Source organism: Cynocephalus volans, chromosome 3 (assembly GCF_027409185.1).
Source record: "Cynocephalus volans isolate mCynVol1 chromosome 3, mCynVol1.pri, whole genome shotgun sequence".
In the NCBI taxonomy this organism is placed as follows: Eukaryota; Metazoa; Chordata; class Mammalia; order Dermoptera; family Cynocephalidae; genus Cynocephalus; species Cynocephalus volans.
The window spans coordinates 23,275,232-23,296,584 of NC_084462.1; the positions used below are offsets into that span (position 1 = coordinate 23,275,232).

Sequence of the window (21,353 nt, forward strand, 5' to 3'; positions counted from 1 at the left end):
AGATGAGGTTAAATATTTACATACAAGAATGATTGTTCCAGATTATTTATAATAGTAAAATAAAAGAGTAATTCTACATTGCTTCCCCCAAATTGGAATAATTTAACAAAGTATAGTATATTCATAGGCTAGAATATCATATATACATTAAGAACATAATTTTTAATGTACTATTTGGAAGAAGTAAAAATACGTAAGTAAAGAAGGCTGGAGTAATCCTGCATCTGATAACATTGCAGATAAAATATTTGAGCTGATTCTTCCTCCAAAAACAATAGAAATGATAAAATATATTATGAAATCTAAAAGTATCAAATAACAAAATAGTACCGGATTATCGGATAATGTCAAAGTGAAGAACAATACCCAGAGAAATCATTTTGGGGAAATTTGATTTTTTTAAAGCTATGTCTAGATCTCACCTAAGGAAGGGCATCAAATAGGGGATCTTTCCCTCGTGCATTAAAGACTGCACAAGGCTACATCATCAATATAAGGGTGAAAGATAAGTAACCTTTCCCATACCTCTACCAACAGGGTACAGCATGGACATTTGTCTTAGTGATGAGGCAAACAACCACAAAGCCATCATTGAGAAGTGGTAACCACAAATCACCCCTCATATATTTGCAGCCAAATTAATGAACCACTAGCATGGTTCAAAAATCCTCAAACTATAAATTTAGTTCATAGTGGCCTTAGACTGGTGATACTGGCAATTACGTGGAAGAAAAAAATATATAAACGCTCTCAAGAGAAATTCACTTCATCCTGGAACTCAAAAGTTCCACAAAAATTTTTTTCAAGGAAAAAGAGCAGCTTATTGTCAAAGAAAAATAAACACACAAAGAAACAGGCACCATGACCAAAAACAGTGGAAATAGCAGACAGCAGAAACAGATCTGAGAGGACTTTAGATAATGGAATTATTATACTCAACTATATTTACTAGGTATAAAGAAAGGCTTAAAAACATCTGCAGGGAATAGTAATTTATTATTATTTTTTAAAAAACAAGCTAGAATATTTGAAAAAAAAAAAGATAGAAATTCCAGAAATGAAAAAATCTTTCAATTAAAACAAAAATGCAATGTATGGATTTTATAGCATATTAGAAACAGCTAAAAAAGAGGGTTTTAAAACTGTAAAAGAAAAAAAAAAAGCTGAGGAAATAAAGCTAAATCAAATCAGAGGAAAGATGAAAAATATGAAAGTTGTATGAACAGACATGGAGGATAAAGTGAGATGGCCTAACATACATCTTATCCGAATTCCAGAAGGAGTTCATTTATTTAATAAATCTTGTTTAGCAAATACTCTTGCCAGAAACTTTGCTAAATGCTTGTGAAGAAGAAGGCAAATGCATTTTCTGCTTCCTGAGTGGCTTGTGAACAGCACTGAACACTCAGTTGAGACTGGCTGCTTCAATCCACACTCTCGCCAGCAGTGCCCCAGAGCACCCATTTCCCACAGTCTCATCAACTCTGTTATTATTCAGCTGTAATCTTTCCCAATTGATAGGTGGAATAAATTTTACCTCATTTTTTAATTTGTATTTTCTTTATTATGAGTGAGGTCAGTCATTATTCCTACCTTTATTAACTATGTACTTATCTTTCTCTTTCTGTAAACTGGCTTTTCCTTTTGTTTTTATTAAGCTTCCGAAGTCTTTCTATTGGTATGTGAGTTTGGGGGACATTAACTAAATAGGCATCCCTTAAACATATCCCTTCCTTTGAATATCAGTGCCTTGTTGAATATCTCTGCCTCCAGTGCTCTTTTCCATCTTTTGCTACTTGGAAGATCCTACTCATCTCTGTAGTCCCAGCTGAAAATATCACCCATTCTGTGGCTCCTTCTGAGACAACCCTCCTCTTAACAACCAGGGTTAGATGCTTCTTTACTTCTTTTCCCAGAGAATTTACTATACATCTCTTGTATAGTACTTCTACTATAGATAAAATATTAAAAGTAGAAAGTTAAAAATATATAGTCAAAATTCCTCCTCTAGTTAGCATGGAGTAATTTGAGGCAGACTAATGCCTCAGTCAGGAACAACTAGAAAAGCTTGAAAAAATATAAATGATTTCTTAAATAGGATACAAAAATGATTAACAGTAAAAAAAAAAAAAAAAAAAAGAAAAAGAAGAGAAAAAATTAGGCTACATTAAGAAATTAATTAAATTAAATTAAACTGAATTAAAATTAAGAACTCTTCAGCAAAAGACAACCTTAAGAAAGTGAAAAGGTAAGTCACGAAGTGGCAGAGGATATTAGCAATATATATATTTGACAATGAACTCATCCAAAAGATTTAAGGAACTCCTATACCTCAGTAAGAGAAAGCCATGACTGAATAAAAAAGTGGGCAAAAGACTTAAACAAACTCTACAAAAAGAAAATATGAATATAGAGAATAAGCATATTAAAAAGTGTTTAATTCCATTGGTCATCAGGAAAATTCAAATTCAACCCACCATGCAATAGCATTATACACACATCAAAATTATCAAAATGAAAAAGACAGATAATGCTAAGTATTTTCCAGAATGTGCAACAACTGGAACTCACTTACACTGCTGGTGAGAGTGTAAAGCAGTACAATTGAATGTATATGCATCACACAACTCAGCAATTCTCTTTGGTGATTACTCAATGGAACTGTGCATATATGCTTATGACTCAATAAAAGTCATATATGCTTATGACTCATATGCATATTTTTAAAATTTAACAGCTTCATTGGGGTATAATTGACATACAATAAACTGCATATATTTAAAGTGTACAATTTCATGAGTTTTGATATATATATATATATATATACTGTATACGCACACATGTATGCACACAAGGGTACTTCAAAAAGTTCATGGAAAAATGAAATTAAAAGATAATACAAATCTTTCCACGAACTTTCTCAAGATCCCTTATATATTCTAATTAAATCATCACCACAATCAGGATAATGAACAGATCCATCACCCCCAAAAGTTTTCTTGAGTACATTCATAATCCCTGCCTTCCTTTCATGCCCCCCCACTCTGATCTACTTTCTGTCACCCTACAGTAGTTTAGTAAATTTTCTAGAATTTAGTAAATTTCCTAGAATCTTCTATCAATGGCATCATATAGTATGTATTCTTCTTTGTCTGGCTTCTTTAACTCAGCCTGACTGAGGCTTATTCATGTTGTAGTATTGATCAGTAGTTCATCCTTTATTCCCAGTAGTATTCCATTGTATGGATCTACCACAGTTACTTCATTCATTCACCCATTGATAGACATTTGGACCTCACAAGGATAAATTACAATTACAACCCATGTCTGTGTCTCCCCTCCATCTCAATGTTGCGGGTAACCTGCTGATGAAGCTGGTGTCTTTTGACACACCTGGCCACAACTGGCACAAGACTTAGAGAAGCTGAAGGAGGGGATGTGATGGGAGCTATAGGATCTTCAAGCCGGCCATTTCCCATTCCACAAAGTGAGCCAGCAGGTCAGTGAGAATGTACGTGCACTGGGCAACACGAGCTATGGTAAGATAATCTTCCAAGTGTGATGGCTCCAGCTCCACTATGCCCTACCAAATCTCATACAGATTTTCCTGCTGGCCAACCCTCACCCAGACCATACAGAGAAGAGAAACCTTGAGAAATGTAGTTCCAGCTTAACTAAGCTGACATTATAAAACCACCACATGGGTCAAGAGCCCCTGGCATTTGGGAGGGGCATAGGCCAGAGGCCTGTTCATTCTAGGATTGCCAAACTCTCCAACTCCAGGCCCCAATATAAGTCCTCATTTCCCTTCCAAAAAGGGAAGTCTTGGAGCCACAGATCTTGTTACTGAATCAAACTTGGGCCCATTCACCTGAGCGTAGCTAAGCCAATACACTAACACCGAGTTGTGGTGAAAGAAACTAGGTGTTTAATTACAGGGCCTAGTAACTGGAGCAGGGGCAGCTAATGTTGAAAATCTTGAGCTCCTCAAAAGTTCACCAGCAGAGATTTTTAAAGGGAAACCTTGTGGATTGGGGTTGGGGCTGGGTGAGTAGCCTGTTTTTTCTTATTGGTTGAATCTCAAAAGACGAAGAGCTCTGGGACCCTGTCCATCAATCTTCTGGCTCCAATCAATCTGATGTCCTTGTAGTCCACATTTGGTCAGCATTTTCATCTGGTGGGAAAACTTGGGTCTCATTCCCTGTAAAAACATCTCAAAGACACATGTCAAGGATATCATCCTTGATCCTTGGAGTCTAGCGGCTCCCTCCTGTTGCTTAGGCTACATCACATGTGCTCAGCGGTTTCCTATTGTACTGCCTTCCTCCAATACTAGCCATAAAACTCAGCTCCCCGACTGTTAGTTGGAGAGCCCAATTCCCAGATTTTAAATCACTTCAATTTGGGCTCCAAGGCCACAAGTCACTTTTACCAAGGAGGGGGTACCTGTCTTGAGCACAGTTTCATTCAGCCAGGCAAACTCTAGACTCCAGCTCCCCATCCCCACATCAGGAATTCTCCACTTGGGGGCACTGTTCTGGTGTAAATTCTTGACTACCAGAGACCAAGTGTTTTGTTCCAGAATGAAATGAGCTTGGCTCCATCTGCCCCCAAGGCCAGTGACTTTTTTTCACTATGGGGCCTAAACAGAAATTTAGACGAAAGAGACCAAACCAAGACTTCTTTCGAGTCTGGACAGATAATAAATGGTGCGTGGGGCAGGGGAGAAAGGTTTATCTGGGAAAGTTTTTCATAAAAAGTGACATTTAAGAAGAATCTTAAACAGACCTGATAATCCCTACCTCTTTTAACTGTCACCTCATTTTTCTGTTTCTGTTCTCAGCCAAGGTGTTTTTGTTTTTTTGTTTGTTTTTGTCCAGTTTCTTGGAAGAAAATTCTACGTGCGACTCAACTTCCTTACAATCTGGTCATCACTGCCTTGAAAATAAATACTTTGGCAAAGGACACCAAGGACCCTCATGGCTAAGTCCAAAGGACATTTGACTCCACACGCTCTTTGTACTCCCCCAAATTCTCTGAGCCATTTGAGGGGCACTGCCTTTGTATTCTCTTCAAATGTACATGTCCTCTGCAGGTCTGTCCTTGGGTGATCTCCTTAACTACCCTGATGTTAACTCCCACTTGCGCATTAATGAGTTCCCAATCTGCATCTCCAGCCCAAACTCTCCCCAGAGTTTCCCAGAACATCTTTGCCCTAACAACCTAGAGGCACTTCAAACTCAACATATCCCAAGCCGAACCTTCATTATTTTTACCCTAAAGCTCCATTTCCTGTTTTCTCTAACTCAAGTTATGGCACCTCCCCATCCCCCTCCCACCCCTTAAGTCAATTGAGTTAGAGCTCTAGGAATCAAATTTTTAAAAATTACAACTCATAATAAAACATTTATATGGTATGAAAATCACAACTATATAAATAGGCATACATTGAGAAATCTTACTCTCACCTTTGCTCCCGTCTATACCAGTCTTCCTATTGCCTATAGGTAACTAGTTTTCTTAGTTTCCTAGGTGAGCTAGGCTCACCACTGTTTCTTTGTGCTAAGACAAGAAAATATTCTTATTTTTATCCTTCCTTATATATACATTACGTAGATATACACATTATAACACATAGATAGATAGACAGATATAAGTACATTACATACACTTTCAGCACCTTGTATTTTTACTTAACATATCTCGGAGATCTTGAAGCTTCCTTCCTTTTTTTTTTTTTTTTTTTGCAGCTGGCCAGGACCTTGGCATTATCAGCACCTTGCTCTAACCAACTTAGCTAACCAGCCAGCTTCCTTCCTTTTTATAGCTGTGTAGTGTTCCATTATATGGATGTGTCATAGTTTACTCACCCAGGCTCTTATTGATGGGCCCTTGTTTCTACTGTTTTGCAATGCTGACAATGTTGCAGTGTAATCCTCTACATATATGTGTATATATATTTGTAAGATAAATTCCCAGAATTTCCTGGGTCAAAGAGTAAATGCATTTGTAATTTTGGTACATATTGCCAAATATCAATAAGGGTTAAGACAATTTTGTAATTATACCAGCAACATACAGAGTTCTTGTTTCCCCCATATTTTTATCAAGAGACTGTTAAACTTTTGAATTTTTTTTTGGTGGCAAATTGGATAGGTAAGAAATGGTATCCCAGTACTTTTTAAATTTGTATATCTCATATTATGAGTGAAATTGAGCATAATTTTATATGTTTAATAGCATTTGTATTTTTTTTCTCTGTAAGTGCATTTTTCTCTTGGATTGTTGGCCTTTTTCTCTGCAATTTCTAGGTATTCTTCATCTATTAGCAAAATTAATCCTTTATCGGTGATGTATTTTCCCCAGATTTGCCTTTTGATTTTTTGCTCATAATATTTTTCTGGGGAGAAGTTTTTGATAATATTTATTCATCTTTGCTTTCATAGCTTCTGGGTTTAAGTTATAACTAGAAAGAACTTTCCCATTTCAAGGTTATAAAAGAATTCTTCCAGTTTTTCTTTTGACATTGTTAAAAGGTTTCATATTTTACATTTTAATCTTCTATCCATTTGGAGTTTGCTCCAGCATGTGGTGTAAGGTATGGACCCAACATTTTATTTTTCCAGATGACCAACTAGTTGTCTGTTTTTAAAAAGTCCATTTTTAAATCATGTCGAAGGGATACCTGCACTCCCATGTTCATCGCGGCTCTGTTTACAATAGTCAAGATATGGAACCAACTTAAATGTGTATCGAGGGACCACTGGATAAGGAGGCTGTGGTATATATACACTATGGAATACTACTCTATCATAAAAAAGAATGAAATTCTGCCATTCACAACAACATGGATGAGCTTGGAGAAACTTATGTTGAGTGAAATAAACAAAGCACAGACGGAAAAATACTGCACGTCCTCACTCATATGTGAGAGCTAAGAGAGAAGGAAAGAAAGAAAGACTACAGCGGTATGTTGGACTTGCAGAGGGGGAGAGCAAACCTAGGGATACAAAGTGGAGTGGGGGAAAGGTGGATGGGGAGGGAAGTTGGGGATTAATTGGGTGGAGGACATGGGGTTTAATCACAGCATGTGGTAATGGGCATGCTGCCAGTATTGTTCTGACCATCACATCTTGGGCACGAGTGGTGACCAGGTCAGCTTTGTACTCCATGAATATTCATAACCAAAAATAAAATAAAATAAAATAAAATAAAATAATAAAATAAAATAAAATAAAATATAAAATAAAATAAAATAAAATAATAAAATAAAATAAAATAAAATAAAATAAAATAAAATAAAATAAAAACGTCCATTCTTATGAGATGTGGCCTTTGCCATTCACTAAATCACTACATCCTCTTGATCACCCTCCAGATCCAATCAGTCCTCAAACCTTGCCAGTTTTACCTCCCAAAATAGGTTTCATATCCAAACTTTCCTTGCAATCCCTAGTTTCACTGGCTTCCCCAGTTCTGTCTCTCATCATTTCTCTCCTGGATTGCATTTTTAACCTTGTTTTGACTCATCAGTCAGTCTTCTCATTTCCCACTCCCCTTCCGTCTTTCTCTACCGTTTTCCGACAGCATCTTCCTAAAATCTGTTCAATGAGATAGGAGGATGGAAGAGACTATAGCTAACAGGCATGACTAATGCCATTTTCTCGAGGGGCTACTTCAAACCTCCCATGTAATCCTTAACTTTAAAAATGACAACATGGTCAGATAAGGATCAGGGGATCTGACCTTCCGCAAAAAATGAAGAATTACTGAAAGGTGTACATTAATCATCCATAGGCATGAAGAACCTGAAATTTCGTTGTACAACAGACTGACGTAAATGATAAACTGCTGCATAAAAATAGCGTATAGTTGAGCAACCTGTAGAAAGAATTATAAAAACCCTCCCCCCAAAGAACAAAGGTGTCTCTCATTCTCATTTCAGAGGGGAGACTGCTGCTTTGTCTGTGAAGTAGCTTTCGTTCAAGAAACTCTACTCGGCTTGCTCTTGCGTTTTCTTGCGCAAAGACAAGAACCCTCTTGGCGAGGGGCTGGAGGCCCTCCCTCTTTGGGGTTCTCGCGCTGTCGGGCAACACCTACGCCTCGCACAGAGCACCTGTGGCTCGGAACAGACACGTGTTGGCTGACCGGACTCTCCAGCTCCTTAAAGGAACGGCCGCATCCGGTCGTGTGGCTGGACATACGCGGAGTCCTTTCCACAGAGGGAAAGCAGGTGCAAAAGCGCGGAGGCGCCAAGGAGCCTGGCGACCGAGAACTTCGACGAGGACAGTTAGTCCCAGGGGAGGAGCCTTTGGTGGTCCTGCCGTGCTGAGCTCCAAACGGCCGGCCGAGAGGAGCGACCATGGAGACGCACCTCCGAGCCCTCCGAGAGTCCTAGAGAGGAAACGGAAGGGGGCCCTCCCGTTACGCACCTGTCTGACAGCGTCCGCGCTTCATTTCCGGTCCGCGGAGAGCACAGCCGAGACCGGCGCGCTTGCGGAGCCGCGGGTGAGAGGTGGGTCAGGGCAGTGGCGAGCGGCGAGGGCGGCGGTGACGGGGCGGGGGTCCGGGCTGCGGGGCTGCTGCGGGCCTTGGCGGCAGTGGGGCTGCGCCGGAGCCCATCTGCCTCTGCCCAGCACGGGCTGCGGGCGGCGGCGCGTCTCTCGGAGCTGCCCCCCGCGGCACCGAGGCCCTGTGGGGGGAAGGGCCGCGCCGCGGTAGGCCCAGGTAGGTGCGAGGCTGATCCCGCCCGGCCAGGCTTGGCCTAATGCAGCGGTGTCCTGGAACCCAGGAGATCTTGAACCAGAGCGGAACTCTTTGGAATCATTCTAGAACAAGGCGTAGGACACTTACTTAAGAATAGCTACGAGGCACCTTGTTTGTCGGGTGCCAGAGATAAAAGGTGAATGAGGACCTTTCCTGCATTCAGGGGATCTGGTAGACGGAAGCACATTGGTAAACATGTGCACTATAGAGCAATAAATGCGCTAATGGAGCGAACAAATGCAGTAGCTAGAAAGTCATGAAAGAGGAATCTCAATTGATGCAGCAGAGAAAATGAATAGGCTGAAGTTTAAGGGGAGTAGAAAAATACACGAAACACCAGAGTATTTAGCAGAAGCTCAGGGCGTGTGTCCTGCTGGTTGCGGTTGCTCATTCTCTGCTGGCAATCACCGTGACAGGTGGAGCCCTTTTCTGCTGCTTTGGGCTTCGAGGTCTGTCTCCCCAGCCTAGGTCCTCCCCCCACTCCCCCGATGGAGGTAAATAGGACTCATTCTCCAGTCTACTACAAGCCTCTTCTTTCTCATGAGTACTCGGACTTATATTAATCTTTCTCTTTTCGACTTCCCATGTTTCTCATCTGTCCTGTGTATTTTGGGAGGGCCAGTCATCATCATCTAACCTTTTTTTTCCCATCTGAAAAGTAGGGGGAGTAGTATTCAGTGTACAGACTTGTTTTAAGTATTAAATGAAGTATGTGTTCACATGTTTTCTAAATGGTAAAGCTATTCAAGTTAGAAATTTTTTGGTCACCTATAATAATGTTGCTCCATTGTCTTGTTTAGGCTGAGCACACCATCACATCCAAGGTACCAGCAAGTCTTTTGGTTTTATCTCCAAAATATGTCTTGATTTTGTGTGCTTCTTTTCCACCACCCTGTTCTAAGCTCCTATCATCTCCTGTTTGAACCACTGTAAGTACCACTTCTCTTCTTGCCCCTCTAATATATTCTCTGTTGACACACAGGCAGAATGATTTTTGTAAAATAAGTAGCTCCCCACTAAACTAAGAAATAAGAATAAAGCCCATACACCTTTTTTTTTTTTTCCTTTTTGGCAGCTGGCTGGGGCAGGGATCGAACCCTGGACCTTGGTGTTATCAGCACCACACTCCAACCAACTGAGCTAACTGGCCAGCCCAAGCTTGTAATTCTTACTGTGACCCAGGCCCTGGCTAATTTGGTTTCTGCCTGCGTCTACTACCTCTTTTCATGCAGCTCTGCCCCTCAGTCACTCTGCTGAAGCCACACTGGTCTTTGGTGTGTTCTTGGACATGGAGAGAAATTTCTAGCCTCAAGGCTTTTGCCTGGAATGCTGTTTGAATGATTGGTTTGGTGTCCTCCTTTGAGTCTCAACCTAAGTATCATGTCTTCAGAAAAGCCTTCTCCAAGTCAGTTGTCCCCCATTAACAGAGCACTCTGCTTATTTCCTTTCTAGAACTTATCCCCACTTGCAATTTTTATTTTCTTACATTTGATGTTCTCTGCTGCACATGACTTTCAAGAGGGCAGGCTCCTTGCCTGTCTTGTTCTCTATTGTATTTATACTTTTGGTATGCCTGGCATGTCTATATGTGAGGGTACTTTTAAAGTTTGTGGGAAAGTAGAATTAAAAGATACTACAAATCTTTCCATGAACTTTCTGAAGTACCTTTGTGTATGTGTGAGTGTGTGCACTGAATGTATGTTTCCTTTAGTATTGCAAGAGGGGGCCCTGGTGACTAACCCTGTTATAACCCATTTTATGTTGTTTCCTGATTGTAGTGTTATTGCCCCAGTGAGATCCTAAGCTGTTTGTGGGTGTAAGCTAAATCTTTCACATTTTCTGTTTACTCTCTGCACCCAGTAGGTGCTTAGCAAATACTTACTGAATTGAATTGACATAACTTTCAGGTCTTTCAAAAATGCCTCATAGAAGGTAATTACCATGTTCTCCAGCAGAGTATTCATTGATATAGAGACGGAACTGGGATGGACTGACCTTTCATGTATCTCATGTTCTCAAAAGGTTCATTTATGCCGTCATCTCAGTCTTCTAGGAGAGACTTGTGAAGATGCTTAAAGAGCATCCAGGGATGGCGGAAGGTCCTCAGCAGCAGATGGGTGCTCTTGTGGTGAAACTGGAGAAAGAGTTGCCGTGGGGCAGGGGAAGGGAAGACCCTAGTCCTGAGATGTTTCGTCTGAGATTTCGGCAGTTCCGATACCAGGAGGCAGCTGGACCCCAAGAAGCCCTCAGGGAGCTCCAGGAGCTCTGTCGCCAGTGGCTGCGGCCAGAGCTGCACACCAAGGAGCAGATCCTGGAGCTGCTGGTGCTGGAGCAGTTCCTGACCATCCTGCCCCGGGAGTTCTACACCTGGATTCGGGAGCAGGGCCCGGAGAGCGGCAAAACCCTGGTGGCCATGGTGGAGGACCTGATGGAGAGAGCGCCTGAGGCCAAGGCGGTGGGTGAGAAGGGGGTCCAGGTCTGGTGCTGTGGTGGTGGGAAGGGAATGTTAAAGGGTTGAGAAGTTTGAGGACTTGGTGAGAGTGGATGAGGCACAGAACCTCTCTGCCCTGCTCCCAGACTCTCTGAGGTACTTTTTGGAGAGTGGTGGAGTTTCCAGCAAGAAAAGCCATTCCCAGAGAAGATGCTGGGGTGTGGAAGGGCCTGAAGCCTCTACTGGTCATCTGGGTAGAGGCCTGGCCATATTTCTCTTGTGAGCCCCAGGCCCAAAGAAGGCCCTTGTGATTATTTTCAGAGTCCTTCACAGACCCAGCCCAGCTTTGGGTAGAGATGCCCATGGGAATGCAGGGAATCCCCCTTGGTGAATATTCTTTCTGAGAAGAGTTGTCCTTACTGCTGTTTTCATGGCAGGGACATCGGCTCATAGGGCTCCTATAGTGATTCTGTGGTGCTGTTCTGATGACATCAAGTAACTTTGCACTACAGATGTTTCCTTAGGACTCTGGCCACATGTCTGTCACTCTGTAGTACAGTCACCTGACTTATAACTGGGAAAGGAGAACAGGACAGATGGTACTGTTTTGCTTGAAAATCACAATTGTGCCAAAGTTCAGCCTTCCTCCCACACTGCTATCATCCTTGATTACCTGTCTTTCTATAAAATCCTAAGAGAATTTTTTTTCTACTACCAACTCAGGAGGGGATGAGGAAGGGCCTTGTTTTTGTGAGTGCAACTTTTGTGATAGTCCTCCTGGTTTTCCTTGCTCTATTTAGGGCAACTATTTCTTACTAGGTAACTCAGCAGAGTCTAGGTTTTTCATTTTTTATTTTCAGCTTCTGCAACTGGGAAATTTTCTTTTTCTAGTAGTGAGTATATTGTGCTAATGTTCTCAGCAAGACAATATTTGGACTCTCTGTGATGTTATTCATGGTGAATTTTAATTGGTATCAAGGCAGGCAAAAGGGACCTTTGTCAAATGACATGGACAGATAAAAGTTGCTCAAGGGCCTGAAAGGAGTTTAGCTTCCTTTCCATCTCCTCATTGGTGTCATGGGGAAGAGCTTACCTGGCTTTTTTCCCTCTCCCTTGAAGCTGGAATGGTTCTTTTCTTGGTTTTCTTTGTAGGCTTTAATTCAACTCCCTTCATAACAGCCTTGCCCACGCCTCATTCTAATTGATGTTGGAAACTGTTCTTAGGTTCCATGCCACGTGCAGGGAGAGCAGGAGGAGACAACACTCTGCAGAGGCACGTGGGAGCCAGGTGTCCATCTGGGGCCAGTGGAGGTCAAGCCCGAGTGGGGGATGCCCCATGGGGAAGGAGTTCAAGGCCTTGACCAGGGCACCGAGGAGCAGCTCAGTCAGGACCCTGGAGGCGGGACGCAAGCTTTCCAGGAGCAGGGTAAGGTGCAAATGGTGAAGGAGTAAGGTCACAGAAAACTGTGCTTTGAGCTGACCCCTTTCCCTTGTTCTGGATAAACTAAATTACCTGCAAGGTGTAATTCTGAATTTTCCTGGCAACTTCCTCAGCCTCAGAAGGAAACAGATGAAGTGAAATTGTTTTCTCTACCTTGACTCTGGTTTCTTGAGGGGATATCTGGGATTATGTTCTCTTCTATTTTCTTCTCTTCTCCTCTCCCTCACATCCCTTTTAGAAACCATGAAGATATTTGCAGTTGACATGTGGGAATATATTTTAAGTGGGCAGACAAACCATATTCCTCGAAATAATATGTGACTTTATTTTGTTACTGAATCTCAGAGGGGGTTATTCCCAGAGTTTGACTAGGGAGCATTAATAGCCCTGAAGGGACAGGGCTGGGGTGGTCTTCCCAGCTGAGAGCAGGGCAGGGGACACCCACACCCGGCGTGTGGGAAAGTGTGGCACCAAAGTTAATCTGTCTGGAGTCTCCTGTTTCCTGAGGTGTGTGTGACGAGTGGGGGACACCTTTGAATGAGCTAACTGCAAGATGGTACTGATTCTTCTTGTGCTTTCTGTTCCTGCTCAGCACTGCCTGTTCTTCAGGCAGGTCCTGGCCTTTCCTCAATGAGCACCAGAGACCAAGAGGTGGCAGCTGGGTTTCTTACAGCCAGATCCCAGGTGAGCTGTGACTCTGCTCTTGTAGAGACCATGATGTTGCTTTGACCATGGCTCACCTTCCCCAGGGTTTCTCAGCACAGCAAAGTGCCCTCTGCAAAGTCGAGTCCTTCTGCCTTTCTAGTTCTGCTGGACATGGTGATACTGTTTTCTCCTCTGTACCACCATCCCCAGTTGTTGATCTGCATTGAGCTTCATGCCTGGACCCTAAGCCACAGATTGACTCGTGTGTATCACTCTCATACTTGTGAGGAGGAGACGCTGATGACAGAAACCCCATAGACTTAAGATAGGCAGCAGTGGTTGGCCTGGCGGGAAGAGACCCTTTGTGGATGCCCTGTATGGACGCTTGTGCTGCTGCTCTTCCTGTAGATGCCTTCTGGCCCCCCGACATTAGCAGGAACATAGCTTACTCAGGGTTGGGGCTCCCAGGAGTGCTGAGCAGAGTGATCTTTTCAGCCCACACTCGTCACCCCAGGAGTTTGGGCTTTGGTAACACTTGAGAACCTGCCACTAATGGGTATAACTAAAGCCTAGATGGGGCATTCTTGCCACAGTTTAAATCTCTAATCTGAGGGTGCTGAGTGTTTCCAGGGAAGTGGGGGGTTTTCCATGGCCCACCTTTCTGAAGGGGTGAGTCTTAAAGAGTTTCTTGAAGTAAAAGTGTCATTTGACAGGAAAAAGAAGTGTGTCAATTATGACCTCAGTAAAGCCATATTTGGGTGAGGTTTGATTGGGGTATCATTTCCCATTCCTGTTTCCCAAGGATACGGTTTGGAGGAGATGCAGAATAACAGCGTTTTTTGATTTGGTTAGACCCTCTCCTTCTACCGTAATAGTTCTTCACAGTGTGTGAAGGAGAAAATGAGAATGTATTTCTTTTAATACAGCATTGTTCTTTACACAGGCCTTGCCCAAATATGAACTCACCTCTGAGGGAAAATCAGTTCTAGGGGAGGGGGTAGATATCAGCTTCCAGGCTCTGTCAGGCTTGAGGAGTGAGGGGAGGTGACTGCAGAGTAGAAATGTGGTTGTCAGGGGGCAATCTGAACCGCCACAACAGACACTTGAAAATGCACTGGTTCAAACAAGTCAGTTCCTCTCTCATTAAACTGTAGGTAGTGGTTCTGCTGTCAGGGCATCCAGCGACCAGATTCCTCTGTCTTCTTGCTCTACTCTTCCTTGGTGGTGTCCCCTGTGTTCACTCCCATCTTGAGACTGCTCCTCCTTCAGGAGGCTTTCTTTATCCATAGCAATCTCCTGTTGTTTCAGGGGCTGGGGCCATTTAAAGATATGGCCCTGGCCTTCCCTGAGGAGTGGAGGCACATGACCCCAGCCCAGATAGACTGCTTTGGGGAATACGTGGAACCACAGGACTGTGGAGTCTCTCCAGGTAAGACTATCTCCACCTTGCAGATGAAAACTGAGGGGTTTTGAAAGCTGCAGGTCAGGGTTCCTGCTGTAGCCTTACTGACAAAGGAAGGGAATTTCATGGCAGGTGAGTAAATGGTCCAGAGGAGAGAGCCTGGGCCAGGGAGTGTAAGGAGCTGGCTTGGTGCATGCCTGTGTCAAGAGAGGAGCCGACGATGGAGCAGGAAGCACGAGGCATTTATTCTGGATGTAACGAGACAGGTTAGTGGGTAGGATCCCCAGACACCTGCTCTGTGTCTGTGATTGAAGGGTACGGAGGGCTTGAGAGCAAGAGGAAAGCAGCAAAAGCTGGAGCATCTTGTCCTGTTCATTCAGCAGGTACTTACTGAGTGCCCCTGGGTGCAGGTTGCAGGTAGTAGCTGCATGTTGGGGCAGGACAGGGGCAGGACTAATGTGCGTGAAACCGTCAGAGCACGACGGGGGGGGGGGGGGAGAGAGAGAGAGAGAGAGAGAGAGAGGCACAAGGATGTGCAGTGGAGGTTTAGAAATGGGAGAGGTTGGTGTGGCCCACGTCACAGAGCCGCCTGCCTTGAGTGGTGACTGGGTTGGACCTGGGTCGAGCCTGGGAGGATGTGGCATTGTGTGCATGATAGGCGCAGCCTGGGAGGATGTGGCATTGCGTTCATGACAGGTGCTCACAGGAGGAGGAGCAGCAAGAATGTGCAGAAGGAAGGGTGGGGTGAGGGCCCTTTGGGGACAGCCAGCAGGGGCATTGCAGGGCTTGGGGCTGCCAGCGTGGGGAGCAGTGTAGAGAACCTCTGTGGGTGGAAGGAGGACAGCAGTGGGGAGAGGGAAAAAATGTGGCTGGGAACGGTGCTCTCCTGGTTCCCCTCGAATTCTCTTCTTTTTTCTTTCGTGACTCCTTTGTGGGTTGTGCACTGACCACCCTTCTGGACTGGCCGCACCTGGCCTTTCTCTTCTTGAAATGAGGAATGAATGAAAGTATCACTGTGCTTCCTTCAGGACACAGGAGAATCCATCCTCGCTCTACCACTTACTAACCATGACCTTGGGCATCTCCCTTGACCTTTTCAAGTTTCAGTTTCCTCAGTGGTGAAGTGGGGCTAGTCATAGAAAACAGCCTCAGGGTGTTGTGAGGATGGAATGAGATAATATACCGCAATGTGTGGCAAGTATCTAGTATTAGATATTTTTATTAGTTATATAAAGATTAAGTGACTCTTTTATGTGAGCATTCATTCATTTATTCACCCACAGAGATTTATTTGGTACTTTGTGGCCAGTGCTCTAATATTCACTACGAAGAAGAGTTAAAAGTAAAGGTGCTTGCCTCTAGGGTCTTAGAGTTCAGGTGAGGAGGCCAAGTGCATGTAAGAGTAGTCATTTTGGAATAGAGTAAGGGACACTAGAGGGGGGTTGGGAGACCTGGGTCCAGGGCAAGGTTGTCACACCCTGACAGTGACGTGAGTGGCCAAAAGATGCCAGCACATTTTACATGGAGATGTGTGAGTGCTATAGTGGCAGATGATGTGGATACTCTCAGGGATAGCTGCACAGAGCAGGGGCTCATGTGACATGCCCCACACAGAGGTACCATGTCCCAGCACCTTAATCCCCCTCAGAGATGCCCCTCTACCAGTGATGCTACTGTGTGGGGCAAGGATTCTGCCCCTTGTTCTCAGAGGGGCTTTACAACCTCCAGGCTGCTTCAGACTGTTCTAAAGGCTCTGGTTATGTGCTTGTCCTTTCACCAGCTCTTGTTTCAGAACACCCCAATCACATCCCTAAGATTTTTTGCTGAGGCTGGGTGATGTGAAGGTCTTTGCCTGCCTGTACCATCCGCAGGCAGTCCCAGCTGTCAGGTCTTCCTGATTTGTTCCCATGTCATCCCAACTCTTGCATGGACAGCTGTGTGGGACTAGGCCTCTAAATAGGAGGAGTGTGGGGAAGTGTTGGGCTAGATGATTTCTCAGGTCCCTTCCGGTTCTTGGTCTGTTCTCATTAGAGAATGATTAACTGCTAACCTTGTGGTCTGGACTGTAATTGCAGTAAAGGTGGCCAATAGGATGGAGATGTAGGCCTGGAGCAGGAATTCTGAAGATGATTTGGAATAACTGAGGCAGAGAGTAGCATGTACATACACCTGACATAGGAATCTGTCAGCTTGTTCACAGGGTGGTAAGGGCCCTGGGGTGAAAGATGAGTGTTCAGAGGAGTAAGAAAGAGGCTGGAGTAGGTAGCAAGAGGCCAGGCATGGGGACTGTGGGCTCTTTCTTTTTTTAAACATTTCAACACAGAGTAATGTGATGAAAGCTTTACTTGAGGAAAGCTGGATTGATGGCAGGTACAGTCAGCCCGCAGGGTTGAAGTCTTGTAGGCATGAAGGTAAGAGCAGGAACCATGCTTCTGGCCATGAAAGGGTGGGGGTAGGGGCAGTTACTAAAACATGCTTCCAAGGACTGCGAGTGGATTGGCCATTGGAGAGGAAAGAAGAATCAAAGAGGAGTCTAAGATCCTGGTTAGGGGACTGGAAAAGTGATGTAGTTATTAAGAAGGAAGTGTTTTTCTGAGGGAGAGGGAGAATGGAGGGTTTCATTCATTGAGTTCGAGATGCAAGTGGAGCGTGCCCCGAAGCAGCTGGAAATAGGTACCTTGTCTGAGGGCTAAAATAATACTGCCGACTCTTGCGTACTTGCTCTGTGTGTACAGTAACCTTCATGGGTGTACAATCTATTCTGAAGATGAAGAAAGTAAAGCTCAGAGAGGTTAATTAATTTTTCCATGATCACACGGCAATTGAGTAGCCAATCCAACGTTCAAAACCAGATCTCTGACTGCTAGGTCTTTTTTCTTTCCACTAATGCATCTTTCTCCAAGTGTCTTTATTTGTGCCTAAGTATTTCATTTTATTTCCGCCCCCAGCTTTGTATTTTGAATATTTATTATAAAAATTTTCAAATGTACAGAAAAGCCAAGACTAGTACAGTGAACATACTTATACATTTATTTAGATTCAACAGTTGTTAATATTCACCACATTAATCTATAAAATGTGTGTGTGTTTTAGGAACAATTTGGAAGTTCAAGACATCTTGATCTTTCACTTGTAAATAGTTCAGCGTTCATTTCCTAATAGTGACATTCCCAACCTAACCCAGTATCATAATTCCACCTAAGAAAATAAACATAAGTTCCATTTATAATATCTATCACATATTCAGATTTCCCCAGTGTCTAGTTGAGGTTCATACATTACATTTAGTTTCAGTTTTGCTGTTTATAACATCTCAAAACTGGAAAATGCCCAAATGGACATCAGTCAAATTAATAAACAGATTGTGATATTGTCTTAGAGTAGAATACCGTACACTAGTGAACAAGACCAAACTACAGCTATATACCATGACATGGCTAAATCTCAAAAATGTAATATTGTTCCTAGAAGAAGCCAGAAACAATATGTGAATGAGTTACATAAAGTTCAAGAACAGGCAAAAGAGATTGGATAGTGTGTTCCCCTTATGGGCAGGGTATAGTAATGGCGGGATGGGAGCGGGGCTTCTGGGTGCTGCTTTTTTTCTGTTTCTTGAACTGGATGCTATTTATGTGGTTGTGTTTGTTATAAAAATTCTTTGAGCTCTACATTTATGTTTTGTACACTTTTACTTTCATGAAACATTTATGAAACAAAAGAATAAATCAGAGGTGATAGATGTCCTTCATGTTTTATCAGACCAGTGAGTGTGTAACCTCAGTTTCTTTTGATCTTCTCACGGCTGTGCCTGGAAGACGCTTTCCCCCTTTGAGAGCCATTTGTCACCTCTTTTTTTCTCCTCCCCTTCCCCTTATTCTTCTATAAGCAACTGTTCTGTTAATTTGGAGAGAATAAGAGGGATTAGGGTGGGGAATGGCAGGGTCAAGCTGGGGACTTCAGGGGCACTCATTGTCACTTGAGTCTTGATAAATATGCTCAAGTGGAGGCGGTCTGCTGCGGGAGCATCAGTGGCACACGGGGTTCGTTGATCCAGCCTGTGGTTCACACCCATCTCCTCTGAGGCAGTCACTTGCCAGGCTCCCAGGAGACCCAGATGAATGAAACCTGGACAGGCAGGGAGAGCAGCGTGAGCAGGGACAGGGAGCCGAGCACACGGAGAACTGCAGGACGTTGCCTGTTGCTGGAGCAGGTTTATAATCATTTGGGGAAGGCAGGCCATCCAGATGAATGTAAACTAACATTTACAACAAGGTCACAGATAAATAAGTGCAAAATAAGTAATGTGCTAATTAAGTACATCAGCTGAAGAGGCCCGGGGTAAGAGATAATCAGGGTGTGCTTCTAAGAGGAAATCATTAAGTTAGATTTTGAAGGAAACAAAAGTCTGAATTAGTAGAAAATTAAGTGGGAGGGCATTAAAATTTGGCAGACTATTCCATAAGAAAGCATGGAGGTGGAAAGAAGTAAAGGAGAGTCTGTGTTTAGGGTCCATGAAAGTGAAAGGTGTTGAAGTTGTTGGTCAAAGGAAAAATAGAAGGAGCCATTAATGGGACCCTTTAGAAGCAAAGTTCTAACATGTAAATTTCCTTTCATAGCTACCACAGCATCAGTCCTTATCTCTTTTCTCATGTAGGCGTTGGGAGCAAGGAAAAGGAGGCAAAACCCCAGCAGGAAGACCTTAAAGGGGCATTTACTGGACTAATGTCAGAGAGGTTTGGAGAAGCTGCCCTCCAGGGCCCTGGGCTCGGAAGAGGCTGTGAGCAGGAGCCTGGAGGCTCTGTGGGTGGTGTGGCTGGGCTTCCTCCTCCCCAGCACGGTGCCATCCCTCTGCCTGATGACCTCAAAACCCACAGCTCCTTCTGGAAGCCTTTCCAGTGCCCCGAGTGTGGAAAAAGCTTCAGTCGAAGCTCCAATCTCGTCAGGCACCAGCGAACCCATGAAGAGGAGAAATCCTATGGTTGTGTTGAGTGTGGGAAAGGCTTCACCCTGAGAGAATATCTCATGAAGCACCAGAGAACCCACCTGGGAAAGAGACCTTACGTGTGCAGCGAGTGCTGGAAAACCTTCAGCCAGAGACACCACCTGGAGGTCCACCAGCGGAGCCACACCGGGGAGAAGCCCTACAAGTGCGGGGATTGCTGGAAGAGCTTCAGCCGAAGGCAGCATCTGCAGGTGCACCGGCGGATGCACACTGGGGAGAAGCCCTACACCTGCGAGTGCGGCAAGAGCTTCAGCAGGAACGCCAACCTGGCCGTGCACCGGCGTGCCCACACAGGAGAGAAGCCCTATGGGTGCCAGGTGTGTGGGAAGCGGTTCAGCAAAGGGGAGCGGCTGGTCCGACACCAGAGGATCCACACAGGAGAGAAACCCTACCACTGCCCTGCCTGCGGGCGAAGCTTCAACCAGAGGTCCATCCTCAACCGGCACCAGAAGACCCAGCACCGCCAGGAGCCCCTGGCGCAGTGAGGGCACCATGTGGCGGGCAGCCTTGGCAAGGGGTGCCATTCATCTCGCTCAGCGAAGGGCTGTGGGGGGTGGAATGATGGTGTGCAGAAAGGCACTCTGGCCCATTTCCACCCTTTCTCAAACTTGGCAAGAGGGTAAGGCCTAGTTTTTATTTAGAGCTTCCAGAGAGCATAGCTGCTCATGTCTCTTATCCAAGTGGTGCTAACACTTTCTCTTACTCTTTTTTGGGGGAAAAATATCCTGAGCTTCAGTTCAGGCCAAGGTTTTTCTCCAGTGAGGTGTGTTCATAGCCACATCCTGAGCAAACCTGGTAATAAAGGCAAAATTTTGTTACGTGTTGGCAGCTCAAACCTCATTTTTTTGAGGGCTCTAACCTGCTGCAAGATCATTAGTTTGGACTCTGTCCATCCCCCCACCCACTCTTCCATTTAACAAATATTTATTAAACACCTCCTATGCTCCTGGCACTGGGCATATGGTGGTGAAGGAGAGAGATGAGACTGTCCCCACGGAGCTTGTGATGTGGCAATGGGAACATGTAAAACAGTCATAACCCAAAGTGCTAAGTACCACCTGAGAGGATCTTCTCACTTGCTGGCTGTGCCCTGCCTGTTCCCGTGCTGGGTCCTCCCCAACCCCGGCTGGGATCTTCTCAGGCAGCCTCATTTATTTTACTTTATTTGTAGCCACCTTTGTCTCATCTGTAAAATTTCACCATTCTGTTACTCCTTACACTATAAAAACTGTCAGCACATTAACTACTAGGCAATTAATATTTTCTATTGATCACTGAATTAAAAAAAAAAAAAAACCATTTAATTTTGTAGAAAATCTAATTAAATGAGTCCAAAAGATGAACTAGTATTAATGCCCTATATTTGATGGCACTTTACAGCATATAAAATGCTTTTCTCTATATTCTCATTTGATTCACTCCACAAATATTTATTGAGGCCCTGCAGTGTGCCAGGAACACTTCTGGGTGCTTGAGGTACATCAGTGAATAAAACGGGGGGGAAAGAGTCCCTGACCTTGTACAGCTTACACATTAGTGAATGTACTTGGTCTTCAGAACCAATGGGTACTCCCATGAATCCTCTAGGCCTGGGATCTGGGTCTGTATTCTTGGTCCTGGCAGCTTTTTGTCCTGGCATGCGTTGACCACCTGCCTGTTGTTACTG

General features: G+C 44.1%; 1 protein-coding gene across 2 annotated transcripts; it reads left to right on the forward strand.

The window, feature by feature from the left end:
- Window positions 1-8,466: 8,466 nt before the first annotated feature.
- Window positions 8,467-20,933, forward strand: ZSCAN25 (zinc finger and SCAN domain containing 25). 2 transcript variants are annotated; one of them, XM_063088358.1, is made up of 7 exons: window positions 8,467-8,515; window positions 9,567-9,695; window positions 10,812-11,221; window positions 12,422-12,623; window positions 13,231-13,322; window positions 14,592-14,712; window positions 19,340-20,933. In XM_063088358.1, the coding sequence occupies exons 3-7, from the start codon at window positions 10,835-10,837 to the stop codon at window positions 20,170-20,172; spliced, it is 1,635 nt and encodes a 544-aa protein (XP_062944428.1). In that variant the 5' UTR covers window positions 8,467-8,515; window positions 9,567-9,695; window positions 10,812-10,834; the 3' UTR covers window positions 20,173-20,933. The 2 variants fall into 2 exon arrangements, with proteins under 2 accessions (XP_062944428.1, XP_062944429.1); XM_063088359.1 differs by lacking the exon at window positions 8,467-8,515 and adding an exon at window positions 8,704-8,727.
- The last annotated feature ends 420 nt before the right edge of the window (window positions 20,934-21,353 follow it).